The 13,901-nt window shown below is 35.0% G+C and overlaps 2 protein-coding genes across 6 annotated transcripts in view; one reads left to right on the forward strand and one right to left on the reverse strand.

Annotated features, from left to right (window-relative positions):
* mast3a (microtubule associated serine/threonine kinase 3a) overlaps positions 1-6,944 on the reverse strand; it is a 28,631-nt gene extending 21,687 nt beyond the window's left edge. The window contains exons 1-2 of one of the 3 annotated variants that reach the window (XM_051875701.1): positions 6,801-6,944; positions 3,410-3,441 (exon numbers count right to left, since the gene is read on the reverse strand). In XM_051875701.1, the coding sequence (XP_051731661.1) occupies positions 3,410-3,441; positions 6,801-6,839 (71 nt within the window). In that variant the 5' untranslated portion in view covers positions 6,840-6,944. Of the gene's footprint in view, positions 1-2,122; positions 2,628-3,409; positions 3,442-6,800 lie in introns of those variants that run through there. The other 2 variants (XM_051875692.1, XM_051875686.1) reach the window with 2 other exon arrangements.
* Positions 1,249-12,719, forward strand: LOC127502667 (growth/differentiation factor 3). 3 transcript variants are annotated; one of them, XM_051875810.1, is made up of 4 exons: positions 7,045-7,180; positions 7,383-7,507; positions 10,147-10,409; positions 11,522-12,719. In XM_051875810.1, the coding sequence occupies exons 2-4, from the start codon at positions 7,452-7,454 to the stop codon at positions 12,268-12,270; spliced, it is 1,068 nt and encodes a 355-aa protein (XP_051731770.1). In that variant the 5' UTR covers positions 7,045-7,180; positions 7,383-7,451; the 3' UTR covers positions 12,271-12,719. The 3 variants fall into 3 exon arrangements, with proteins under 3 accessions (XP_051731781.1, XP_051731770.1, XP_051731760.1); XM_051875821.1 differs by lacking the exons at positions 7,045-7,180; positions 7,383-7,507 and adding an exon at positions 1,249-1,395; XM_051875800.1 differs by lacking the exons at positions 7,045-7,180; positions 7,383-7,507 and having other exon boundaries at positions 9,949-10,409.
* The last annotated feature ends 1,182 nt before the right edge of the window (positions 12,720-13,901 follow it).

Consider the following 13,901-nt stretch of genomic DNA (forward strand, 5'->3'; position numbering starts at 1 on the left):
ATAGATTACTGTTTTGAAAAGTGCATTAAAGTATACTAGTTTTTTTGCTGCATCGTTAAATCATCTTAATTGAACATGGATTGGATCCACTTAACATTCAACAGACCAAAATAAATACATAATAAATACAAAAGACAAAGATACTTATGAAATAAACAGTACTTTGCTTTTCAGGTAGGTTTAGATAGTAATCAAATGTTAAGATTGCTGTATAAATTAAATATATATTTATCCTTATTAAAGCTACAAAAGTCATTTAATCCATTTTTTATCTTTAGACACATTAAAATACAGACAGCAGCGCAGCAGGAATATTAGACTGCTGTCACTTTAAGAGCTAAACAAATCCAATTTACTAACACAACTAAAGGCAGGAACACACCAAGCCGACGCACTAGTGGTGATGAAAGCAGACTGCGGGGTTGGCTCACGTCGGCAGCGTCTGTGTCCAAAGTTGCCCTGACACACCAAACCGACGCTCGACACCCGACGGCCAAGTAGCACGTCCGTTCTGCGCCTGCGCAAGATGAAATGCCTTTCCGTACCAGCAGGTGGCAGTAGCTGAACAGCCAATCAGAATGATCAGATGGCCTGACGGACCGACGAGGACCAGCTTCAGCCGACGGTGCAGAACACACTGGGAAAACTTAGTCGGCCGACGAACAAAAACTGCCCGACGGCCAACCATCGGCTTGGTGTGTTCCAGCCTTAAACGTTAAAATACAGACAGCAGCGCAGCAGGAATATTAGACTGCCGTCACTTTAAGAGCTGAACAAATCCAATTTACTAACACAAACATATACTGATACACACGTACAAAACTTCTCACAGTAAGTACCAAACTGAGTTCTTTCGCATCTTCCTGCACTTGAATATTTAAATTGGCAAGGCGTAAAAATGCATACAAAGGATGAACTTTTGTGAAGATGCAGCACTGGCCCGATCGGGATAGTGACAGTTCCGTCAATTGTCCCGAGCGTCGTTCACGCTGACCCTGGGCAGTCCGTATTGTCGAGCCCTGCTGTATTTTGTACAGGTTTCATTTTTGTTTTGGAAAGTATTTAATTATTTTACCCAGAGAAAAGCGTTGGATTATGCAACAGACATTATACAACTCGGTACCTTCAAGCAGTTAATTAATCAAAACCATCGGTATCTGTCTTTTTCTTGCTATAGCCGATATGCCGATGGTTTTAAATTGATTAAAAACCAGCCGATGAATATCGACAGCTGATACGTCAGTGCATCTCTAGTAGTTACCCACTCAACTAAATAACGAGGCTGGTCATGTGACATCAAAATGGCAGCACCCATGAGAGGGCGACCCTTAAAAAAACAACAACAAAAAAAACTTTTTATCTACAAGACTGAAATGACTGGACTATTCATCTCATGTGAGTGTACATCAGTTTAATTAGACTTTTTTTTTTTTAATTTGTAAAACTTAACTTTTTTAATAACTTTTTAAATTTAATCATTTTAACAATTTCCACCTAAAATGTTGCTGTTTAACAGATACACATTTTTAACATGCTTCTTTTTATTACACTTTTTACTCACAAACCTAATAATATAATGCTTAAGACTTATAATAAGAATTAAAAATAAACATTAAAAATCGCCTTGTTTGACCTCAGTCCTCTTATAACTTTTGACTACAGATTGGCCTACTATTACGTACACTATACTTTGTTGACAAAGGCTTCAAACCAGCATAACAATGACACAGACCCAACATACAGACGGTTAAACTGTATAAACATTATGTGAAGGCTAGAAAACAAGAATATGACCATCCACCGCCAACAGGACAATGAGCAGCAGACGCTCAGCCGTACATGGGCCACGTTTACTATCGGAAACAAAAACGGGCTGGGTGGAAAAACAGTGTGTATGCTGCCCACAAGGAGATAGAGAGTGTTAAAACATATATTTTCTAACATTAGAGTAGTTATTTCTCATTTTTAAAAGGTCAATCTACTTTATCAAGCACATTTCTCGCGGTTGCGCCTGTGGGAGTTTTTTGTTTTTCAAGTTAGACCAAGTTTGGCGGACCAACCTTGAAGATTAGTAAATAACCTCAATGGAAGTATACAGTAATATGTTTAAACTCGTCGTTACCTCTTGGGACGTTTGACTAAGCCTCCTGAAACGAACTGACTTTTATAACTCGGACACACCGTCCAGTAATTCCGATCAGACATGATGTCGGTGTATTCGTCTTCGTTATGCCCACAGTTATCAAATCCTCATCGATGGTACACCGCAGCACTGCGACAAGTAAACGCAGTGAGGTCTAATGTAATTCCCAGACGAACTCCATGTCGACACGGACTCCATTGCATGTAGTGCGGGGGAGTAGACAGAAAGCGCCTTAGGTTCAGCAGCGACGATGCCATCATAGCGTTATTTTCTCACAAGTGACACATTGCCCCATTGGTTTGGAAAATGCCATCGTCTGAGTATACTAAAGCCCTGTCGCAGCCAAACGGATGCTGCTCCAGGTTTAAAGGTATAGCAACACAACTGTGACGACTGGAAGTTTAGAGAAACAATGAAAGAAATGCGGGTATACGGAGTGGAGGAAGTTGTCATAGACTCTGACTGAAAGAAGGGGTCATGGTGGGGTTTGAACGTCACCGTGCCGGGCAACTGAACCCGCCTTCTTTCACTTTACATGCTAAGAGTGTCCCATACTGGTGATCCTGTGTAATAGGCTAATAATGTTGATGATATAGTAATCCCAAAAGTCCCAAACTTTCAGAAACTCCCTCTTCTGGCATGGCTTTATTCATATGAGCGTCACGAGGTTGTAAATTAATTCATGGAATGATTAGATGTCATTTCTTATAACTCTGTATGAATGTAAATACTAAGATTAAATACAATAAATGGTAAATAACTATCCAATAAATACATGGGATATCAAATAAAATATTTTTTATTAATTACATAAAATTATTGAGTGCATCTTTAAGATGTAGCAGACAGATAAATAATTAACTAATTTCATTTTGCTTCTGACTAACTATTAATATAATGCTTAAAACTTATAAAAAACACATTTGACCTTACTGCCCTTATATATTTTGACTAAATGTTTTTTGTAATATTAATACAATATAGAAAATAGAAATGTAACAAGTTTTGATATAATTTACAATTGATATGTTTTTTTAATTATGATATCATATATTAGGTAGGCTACTCAAAAAATGTGAATTTCATAAAAAATATTTTATTTTAATTTTCAATGCAGAATATTTGATTTTTTTATATTAATGCAATATAAATATAAGAAAAGTGAAAGAAATGAAAGAATGAAAATGAATGAATACAAAAAACGTAACTGACAGCTAAAAAGGACAGTGACAAAATATTATATTAGAGTAAGAAGCCTGTACTCACATATTTCCTCTCCGTGGAAGGCTTAGTTCCTTCTGGAAAGTAATAAAGATTGAGTTATAGATCATGTGTAACTAACATTATACACTTTTTGTGGACACAAATGGCCTGTTTTTTTTGTTTTTTTTTGTTTTTTAGCAAAGCATCAATATGGGATTTAATTAAAATACAAAGCGTGAGTAAGAGGAGCCTTCAAAAAAATCAAAAAGAGTATGATCATACACAACAATAGTCATATAATGAATTTTAAATACCACTGATCTTTGTGACATTTCCTTTTTTAATTCTTAGTGAATGTTTTAAACCAGAAACAAATTCTCCAGTCCACTTAGAGCTCAGTACTGAGGGAGATTCATGATTTGTCTTATAGAGGGAAAGCATTCACATTTACAGAGTTTAACAGACTCAATCTAAACTGCAGCCCACATAAATGTTACACAGCTAATAAAACAGGGACCAATTTTGTTTTTGCATTTCTGGATTTGTTTAAACCTGTCAGTGTTTTTATTACCGTCACTGACTCTTGATTTAATGCTTATAAAACTTTAAGGTCTTAAATCATAATAATTATAATAAAATGACGCTATGACCTCACAAAATTCCTTGGTATTAGCCAGTGTTGGGGAAAGTTACTTTTAAAAGTAATGCATTACAATATTGCGTTACTTTTTATGTAAAGGATTGCGATACTTTTGTGTTACTTTTACTCATCTGGGCTGGGCTTGCTTGTTTGTTTTTAATAACAAAAAATATATATTTTTGGCAAATGTAAAGGCCCTTTCACACCAAAGTGAAACGAAGCCTCAGGCTGAAAGAAATGCAAATTCACACCTGTACAGTAGAGGGCGCAGCTCAAACAAACCTTTCAGCTGTGCTGCCATTCTGGATTGCAGAAGAACAGGATGCAGGAGAAGAAAGTTCAACATTCTTACTTAAGTAATAAAAACAAAAGAATGAAACACAAATGTGATTTTTATCTAGAGTCATTTTTGCTTATTAGTATGGTTGAACTGGTTCATAGAAGTTCAGCAGCAAAGACATTGGTTAATATATTGAGATTAAATACATAAAATATATTTGTGTTATTCAACATTTAATTATTGTGGGTTTGTGTAATATTCAGAGTTTACATTTAACTGTTTTTATTGATTTTGAGGAATACTGAATCTGTTTTTGTGCAAGTGAGATGAGTAAAATGCATGCTCACATTTAGTCTAGACTATAATCATCATGATTACACAGCGCCTCTGCATCTTATTCGCAATTTCTCTCAACATGGGGACAGGAGAGCTGTCAGTTAATAAATGCGAAAACAAAGTAACTTACGTTACTTATTTGAAAAAAGTAACTCAGATATTTTATTGTAAATTGAAAAAAAATGCGTTACTTTACTAGTTACTTAAAAAAAGTAATCTGATTAAATAATAAACAATACGTTACCCCCAACACTGGTAATAGCCAAGTTCCAGGCAAATTCTGAAAGCTTTTCAATGTCTTATTGTCCCTTTTTGGCAGGAGAATCACTGTCAGTGGGCTCAAATATTTGGATGGATATCTAAAGATCTAAAGAGGCCAAATGAATACTTCATTTGCAATGATGCAGTGTATAATCTTAAAACTCATAAAAGGGTTTATGCAAGATACAAAAAAGTTTCTCTTAAAAGCTTAAATGCTTATGTGAAAACATACATATGTCATCCCTTGCTTTCTTCTTCAGCTCCATTACAAATAATGCTCAGGCCAAAAGCTAAACCATTTCCATAAAACCATTTGTGATGATGGAATGACTATTACATTAATAAATACATTATTAAGATCCAAAGCTCAGCCTTACGGACACTATATACCCTTCTGCTTTTGGATATAAATTTGTCAGCCCTCAGAAGTAAGAGATGTTTGTGTCAGCTCATTTTTTGTTCCATGTCGTGTTCCATGGGGACTGTCAATGAAGTGTACTCTGTCGCTTTGAATGAGTGTCTTGTAAATGACCAATTAACAAAGGTTGTCTTGTTTATTCTCCAATAGTTTTGTGCCTTTCCCCAAGGATGAAACTGTTTCTGTTTTTAAAAAGAAAAAAATAAATCTTTATATGTTTCACAGTACTCATGGTTGCTGTCAAAGTAAAGCTCAGAAGTGCACTGAATTCAAGTTGGGCTTCATAATAAAAATTCATCCATTCCCACAGTCAACAGATATGTACAGATATTACACGTTAGGTGTCTTCTGACTTGCTGCTCGCATTGCGGCAGTTTATGTGACACTAACGCGAAAACGGATTTCATTCGCATCAAAGGAAAGCATATTTACACTGTCTGAATCGTTCCCTATTCTCTATATAGTGCCATTCACCATGTAGAAACTAGTAAATGTGTGAGCAAATGACCGATGTCAGCCGCAGCTTCAGCGTCTGTAAGAGTGTAGGAGGAGGCGGGACTTCAGATTCTAGAGAGCATTTGATTGGCCTGAAGATTTGACAAGAAACTGAAGTGCGATGTGATGTCATGAAAATCCGTGATCCATTTTAGCGGAAGTGAGAGACTGTAAGTTTTGAATGCTTATATCTCCTAAATGCGAATTTTGTCATTGTTTTGGAACACCAGCTTATTCATAACTTTAAGGCTATCATATTCATACTAAAAGCTAAAAAACTTACATTTTGATTTCAGGGGGACTATATATATATAATTTAAATTAAATTGTGAATTGACCATTTTTAGCAGGCAAACATATAGGGGACATCAGAGTTTCAGACGCATATATAGCTTAAAGAACAGTATTACAGACTTGTTCACTCCACAGTCTCCTACATTTTTACTGTTGATCAGGTTTTCAGGCAAATATAGCACAACACATCTTTGGAAATCAATTTAGACAGATTATACACGTTATTTCAATGGGAGGGTCGAGCAAAATGGAGCAAAGGCAGATCTTTCTATCATAAACAGATCGAAGCATAACAAATGCAGTAATCACCATGGCAACTGCTGATGAAACGTGTCGACTTCACTGGTTTTGTAAAAACCGAAACGTTCATAAAATCAACAGCTGTTTTTTTTTTCAATGTCGGGAATAAAAAAAAAAAATGTTATATTACATATTTAACAAGTATGTATCCAAAAACCGTATATTCCCAACACTCGCCACATCAAACCATTTCAAACACTGTAAGATTCGCTTCAATGTATACAAACAAACGGATGCGAAACGTGTGATATAAATATATAAGTTGTTGCAAGATACACCGTTCGCGTTACAAAAATATAGTACATGTAGTAAAAACACGCTGATACTGAAGAACCACTGGATTTATGTTGTTAAACAGAGATACACCCTATATTCTCATATATTCAAATAAAATCGCCTAATACTGTGTGTATCACTCATGCACTCTTACCTGGAGACCACGGCGCCTCAGTATATTTGGCTCATCCATTATGAATATATTTTGTAGGTTTCCTATGGTTAATTTAACCCATCCCGTAGGAATAAATATCTTTCACTCATAGTCAGTCCATCCCTGAAACAGCGAGCCCACTGTCACCTGACTAGAGGATGAGAGTGTCTGCGAGGAACCAATCAAAATACGAATCTGTACAATTAAGGCGGTAGCGACATGAATCAGGTTGTTGTGCTTTTCAAAGTGCTGTCTGTCATATTAATTTAGGCTATGTAGACGGTGTAGTTAATTTAAAGAAAAATCTTAACCAAAATGTAGCTATTTGAAGAGATTTGGCTGAGTACTGTTGCGTCAAATGAATCATAACGGAATAACAGGTTGTTTATTGGTTTATTTGGTTGATTTGTTAGGGTAACTTTAGCTTAGAAGTTCTGAAGATCCATAAAGGTCATTTACGGAATTTTCTGGTATCCTTAAGGTTCACAGTTGATATATGTTGGAATTTATGTGATAAATCATTTATGCATGGTACAGCTACATATCAGTTTTGCAATGCAATATTCTGGTGTTAATGTTTAGCTTTGAGTGAAAGCATATATTGCACCAAGGATGTAATTATATTCAGCATTGGTGGCACCCAAGATACTGATGCAAGAATCAAACGCACATGTGAGCATCACGTGTCCCCCTCCCCCAGTCCCGATGTAAGTATTTGTTTTATTTGATTTTTTGTCTTTAGATAAATGTAGAAGACCTTTGATTTATGAAAAATCAGTTCTGTTTTGCTGATGAAACATTCCCATTTTCAGAAGCATACTGGAATAATTTGGGCAGTTAGCCTGGCACTGTCAGTCATGTGGGATATTGTCTCCTGATTGATTATTGTCTGTCTCCAAGTGGCACCATGATGCTTTGATGTAACAATGGAACATTGATTGAAAAACATCACAGCACTGCATGAGTCACACTTTGTCCCTGTCTGCTCTCCTTTTATGCACAGATCACAGTCTTTAAATGACCATTACAATATGAATTCTTGGTTGTTTTTAATATCCAAATGCTTGAGTGCACATTTTGTAATGTTTTTTTTTAATGAACCATGATAGTTCCCTTTAGTCATTCTTTTTTATTTATTTTCTTTGCAGTTATTTGTTGTGGTAAATCAAGTGGAGTCCGGACTTCACAGTTCACTGCTTTTTGTCCTTTCCTATTACTCTGTGCGCCTGATGCACTGTTCCTGGAACAAAAGCAGGATCATTTGTGCTTGTTAGAGTTGTCTGAGCACGACAATGATTATATTATCCAGCTTTTGAGGCTGAACTTTTCCCTGCTTCCTTCCCAATTCGTGAAATGGTTTATATAATGAAATTGTTTATGATAAATTTATGTTATTTTTATTTTTAGTAGATTCTGATTGATAATAAGTATTTGTTGTGACAGAATTTAGAAAGGAGCTGTGATTTTCTGCTGTGATTCAGTTGTTGTTTTTGAATTTTCATAATTTCTTTAATAACCTTTATTGCTTTTTTGTTATATGTAACATACATTGTCTTTCAATTTATATCGTCTTTTATTTTTTTATATATATATATATATATATATATATATAATATAGTATTTTAAAGCAAGTCACCACTTCCCTAAAAATATTTAACGTTTTAATATTTTAACTTTATCAAAAATAATAAATGTTCATTTTTTATATTTTCCATAGTAACCACTAGAGGGAGTAATTTATCTATATTCATCTTCAGGAAGTCAATGTCTGACACCAAAAATTGGGTGATGCTCTATTTTTATCATCCTGGAGATGTGTGTCACTCTTGCTTATACACTTTTACACTTTTATCTCCTCACATCGCATATAATGGACCACAGGGAAACAGATGGACAAACATTTTTACTACTTTTTACATAGCGCTGTTGCTAGAATAAACTCTAAACTAGAATTAACCCTTACTATTGTAAGCACACAACTGCCCTATATGTGGCTGTCTTATGATGCAATTCTTCTGTAAGATATCATCACTGTAGCCTCATTGACATGCGTTATCACAGATTACAGGAAAGCCTAGTCTTTCAGTGATCTAAATGTGGCCAGTAGTTTACAGAATTAGAGAATTCATTGTAAGTGTGTATTTTTGTAATTTAGTTGTAAATTAACTGGATGAACTTGACAACGGGGCACATTCTAAATACTCAAACGTGCCCTTTAACCTGTTGCAATGGCAACCAATGTAACACCAAAAGTGTTAGGTGTACTTTTAGGGAGGGTGGGTAAAAATATATATGTATATATATATTTAGGTCAATAAATGTAATTTTTCTGGTGAAACATATGGTGTGTTTTTAAAAAAGAGTTCATTGTGGGTGTGTATTGAGTGCGTATGACAACCTTCCTTCGTGTTTTAAATATAGTTGTCATTTTGTTTGGCTCCAAATGCTCCATTACTCAATGCGGTACTCTTGGCATTCTGACAGCATGAACGCCACAATGTTTGTTTGAAACATGCCTAAAAACCTTTCACACACTTTTTACCTTAGGAGAGTCATCTGAGCATGTGACACTCAACACGTGACTAGTAGCTTAGGCATTTATGCAAATTATTCAACCTTTTTTTGTTTGTTTGTTTGTTTAGATCTGTCTTGCTTTATTTTACTACCATATGTGAGTTTTGTTCTATTGCTGTCTGTCGTTCAACATGTAAACAAATATGCGTCCTACGTGAAAAATGAGAGAAATTTACAAGACCACACACCATGAGGTGGTCCCGTAATTACAGATTACAGCTTTGTTATTATGAATTTAATGCAGACTGTACACATAATTGAGAGCTGTTCAAATGTAGAATTACATAATGTAGAAGCATAGTACAGCAATTCATTTAATTAAAAATACTCTCCTACTATTCTTATCCTATTTTACCTCATTGTTATGGATCATATTATTCAGTATTGTTTGAACATGTTAAATAATATTAATGTTGAACAAACGTTACAATGTATTGTGTATGCATGTGTGTCTGCGGGTGTGCGTGTGAATGTGTGTGTGTTCAGCAAGTCCCAAGTCCAAGACAAACTTCAATTTGGGGTGACAGTATTATCCTAAAGTCATATTGACATGATGTCATAGGGAATGGCTACTTTACGTGTAGTTTCATAGTGGGTGTAGATGAGCAATCCTCTCCGGTGAGGCGTGGCCTGTACCTGTATAAATGAAAGCATGTCTGGAATGTCATTCATTGCACTGACCAACACAAAGACAGCACAAACAAAAAGAACTTGCCATGCAGAACTCAGTAGCACAGTGCTTTTTCCTTTCTGTTGGGGCTGTTATTTTTAGCTCTTGTCTGAGAGAGTCTACAGCTCAACTAGATCATGAGGAAACATACACGGGCCTGCAGCTTGAGGCTCTGAAGTCTATTATTCTGGAGTACCTGGGGATGGACGCACCACCCAGGCCTGGAGGAAGAGCTTCTCACCAGGACTTGGTCAGGATGTACCGTCAGTATAGGAGAATTGGACAATTGCTTAAAGGGAATTCCAGTGAAGAACAAGAGCTTCAGCCTGCAAGAAGAGCCTCTACGGTGCTCTTTCCCACGACAGGTAAGCTTTTAGTTTAATTATGTAAAGTAAAAAAGTTTAATTGTGTAATTTAAAAGCATGTTTTTTTAAAATCCACTTTTAATTAATATATATATACACACACAAACATACATACATACAATTTACTATATATATTAGGGGTGTAACAATATATCATGTCACAATATATCGCAATACAAAAATGCAACAATATATATCATGGATAGTGACAATATTGTGTATAGTTCACCCAAAATGAAAATTACTGTGTGAGGAAAAAATTCAAGTTTACAGAGTTTTAGTGTCAATACTACATTAAACTATAATATATGTCGAATGTAATGTATAATAATGGGGGAATATTTGTGGGTCCTGATCATGCCAAATGTCTTGTGTTACCAGTAAAAAGTGGCCTACATTATTTTAAATATGTCTATTCAATGACAGAGTGCAAGCATATTTATATTTTTCTGTATTTTCAGCTTCAGAATCATGAATATTTATATCCTGGTGTCAACATTGTCCTGTGCATTGGGTTGCCAGCACCAAGTCCAAGCCATTTCCACCCCCAATGTAATACCAAATTTAGCATTTTAATCAACAGTTAATTTTTTGTTACCCTTTTACCAAATGTCTTGAAGTATCACAATAATATTGTATCGTGAGTTCAGTATCATGATATGTATCGTGACATGAGGGTATCGTTACATCCCATATATATATATATATATATATATATATATATATATTTGGTTTAAGGATATGTATATATTAATTGGACTCAAATGGATGAAAAAATAAATTGTATGTATTTATTTGTATGTAGTTTGTATTGTCTAATTTCAGTTTTTTGTTATTTTGAACTTGCTTTTAATGTTTTTTTTTTCTCACTTAACTGAATGTAGTAAAGTCAATATTTGTTATGTGTATGTGTGTGTGTGTGTGTATGTGTGTCTATCAATATATACATGCACAAAACAAATATACACATGTATATTTGTATTTAATTGAATACATATATTTACTGTACTCGAGGATTCAAAATTAAAATACATAATTTTTTTATTTGGTATATATACTGTATTTGTTTTGCATTGTCTAATTTCAGTTTTTCTGTATTATTTTCCTAACAGTACAGCCTCTGAATTCCAGCATGGATTCAAGGCAGCAGTGGTTCAGAGCTGCTTTCCAGAAGAACGCACACATCAAAACTGGAGTCAACCTTAAACGCGCAAGGCTGCAAATTAAGAGACCACGCTTGGATAAAATTACACCCGGCCAGCCATGGCTATCAAAAGACATTGTGGTTAGAATACATAAACCTCTTAGTTTTCATAAAGAGACTGTAATTCGTGCAAGGCACTTGAACTCTCGGGTTGTCACGTTGGATTTAACAGTTGCGGTTGAGAAGTGGCTTAAGGACACAAGTGCTGAGCTTTTAGTTGTTGAAATTTGCCTTCTCAAAAAACAAGAAGTGGGTACACAATCCATGCCTCTGCTTGTTTTACAACTTGAACAAGCAGTGAGGAGAAGCAGGAGAGCTCTCTCTACTAAGGAGGAAAGTGTTGAGGATGAAGGTCACTGCAGGCGAAAGTCATTAAATGTTTCCTTCAAAGAGATCGGCTGGTCAGACTGGGTTATCGCTCCTTCGGGCTATACTATGCACTACTGTGAGGGTTCCTGTCCACATAGTTATAAAGCTGCCAGTATGCATACTCTAGTTAAGTCTCGTCTGCATCTTATGTCCAAAGGAACAACACCCGGGCCTTGCTGCGTTCCAGCTGCCTATGAGCCAATGGTTCTCATGCACTATGACAGTCGTGGAAAGCTGAAACTCACACCTTTCAACGATTTGATAGTTAGTAAATGCCACTGTGCATGAGCAATGTGTTTTTAAATGAGACTGATTATTAACTGAACAATAGAGAAGATGAAAAGGAGGCAAAATATCTAGTCGATGAAATGCAAATAAATGTTCTCACACACATTTGGTTACATTCCTCAGGTTTATAAAATAGTTTGGCTTCTTCTGAAACCAGATGCCTGCTTACCTGTATACACTGACATGATGAATGGGTACTGTATTTTCACATGATTGACATACTGGAATATCAAGTTATTTATTGTAATTTATTTGAAAAGTTTTGTATCGTTTTTATTGGTTTGTTGCTGTGTTGCAAATGAATCGAAACCTTTTGTATTTTTGAAAGAATGTAAATAATGTGTATATTATAATATATTTTCAGTTTGGTTGTTTAGCTTATGAATAATGGTTGAACAACTCACATTTCAATAAAGATGATTCAACATCCTCTCTGAATATAAGATGAACATCCTCGCTTACAATATTTTTTTGTGAAACCAAGTTTGAGCACCTATAAAAACTCTGGATGTTGTTAAAATCCACATTGAATTACCTCCTCGTGCTATTATATTGAGGAGACTAGACCATCAGATTGAATTATCTGTGTATGACTCACTCAGGTCATATAACAATGAACAATAAAATCAATTCACAATACGTTTTACATAAAGTGGAAACTTTTAAATTATGGTCAACATTTTACAATATCCGCTCAGATGAAGATAATATTTCAAGGTGAGGTCATGCCATAAATATCTATAAAAGATATTTATCCATGTTATCCAATAATAAAGATAGCCCAGGTCTTACATCTGTAGCCTTGAAAGCACACATAAGTGTCATTGGCCTTGACCGAAGAGTGAATGTACTCTGAAGCAAGCACAGTGGAGGCATGAGTTCAGTTGTGACTCAGTATTTACATAATACTGTGTCACTGGTGTCACTGTATTTATGTGTCCATAAATATTTGTTGTCTTTTTGACTCTGCAGGATTTTGCTGACTGTAAATATTTTTGAGATACATTAACTAATGTATTGTTTTGACACAATGTAATCATTTCATTGATAATGATATATAATAATTGTAATCACCACACAATCAAGCATAAAGCAATAAACAAATTGACTTCCTTGTACTTCTTATTACTGTCATTTCATTTACTTCAAAGAGAAGGAACCGGCTCATACATCAATAAAACTGTTTTAGTAAATGTTCTGACTGACGTATGATAAAACAGTGTGGCAAAATAAACAAGTAATTGCTCTCTACGTCTTAAGTATGTGGATATGGTAGAACTTTGGTAAGGAAATTCACCTCAGCATATCTGGCTGTGCCAATAACCTGGAAACACAGTTTGGATGAAATGTGTGTCAGTAGTCTAGGACTACTGAAATCCCATAGAAAGTCACTAGACAAAGGTTTTGATGCCAGGATTGTAATATAGGCAATTTGTGTATATTCAGGATTTTCTTTATTTTAAATTTTGACATTTTTCACATGTATTATTTAATTTTTTTATTATTATTTTTTTTTTTTTTTTACATATTATTATATTTTTAACATGTATGCTTTATTAGACCTGTTCAAATGCTCGTTAACGCAAAAATCTAATCAGCCAATCACATGGCAGCAACTCAGTGCATTTAGG

This window comes from Ctenopharyngodon idella, chromosome 2, assembly GCF_019924925.1.
Source record: "Ctenopharyngodon idella isolate HZGC_01 chromosome 2, HZGC01, whole genome shotgun sequence".
In the NCBI taxonomy this organism is placed as follows: Eukaryota; Metazoa; Chordata; class Actinopteri; order Cypriniformes; family Xenocyprididae; genus Ctenopharyngodon; species Ctenopharyngodon idella.

What these genes read in the sequence shown, in the direction of transcription:
- LOC127502667 (XM_051875810.1), top strand. Translation starts at nt 7,452, where the DNA reads ATGCAAGAATCAAACGCACATGTGAGCATCACGTGTCCCCCTCCCCCA. An exon ending in CCCCCTCCCCCAGTCCCGAT is followed by an intron (nt 7,508 to 10,146) that starts GTAAGTATTTGT and finishes TGTTATTTTTAG; the next exon opens with CTCTTGTCTGAGAGAGTCTA. An exon ending in GGTGCTCTTTCCCACGACAG is followed by an intron (nt 10,410 to 11,521) that starts GTAAGCTTTTAG and finishes TTTTCCTAACAG; the next exon opens with TACAGCCTCTGAATTCCAGC.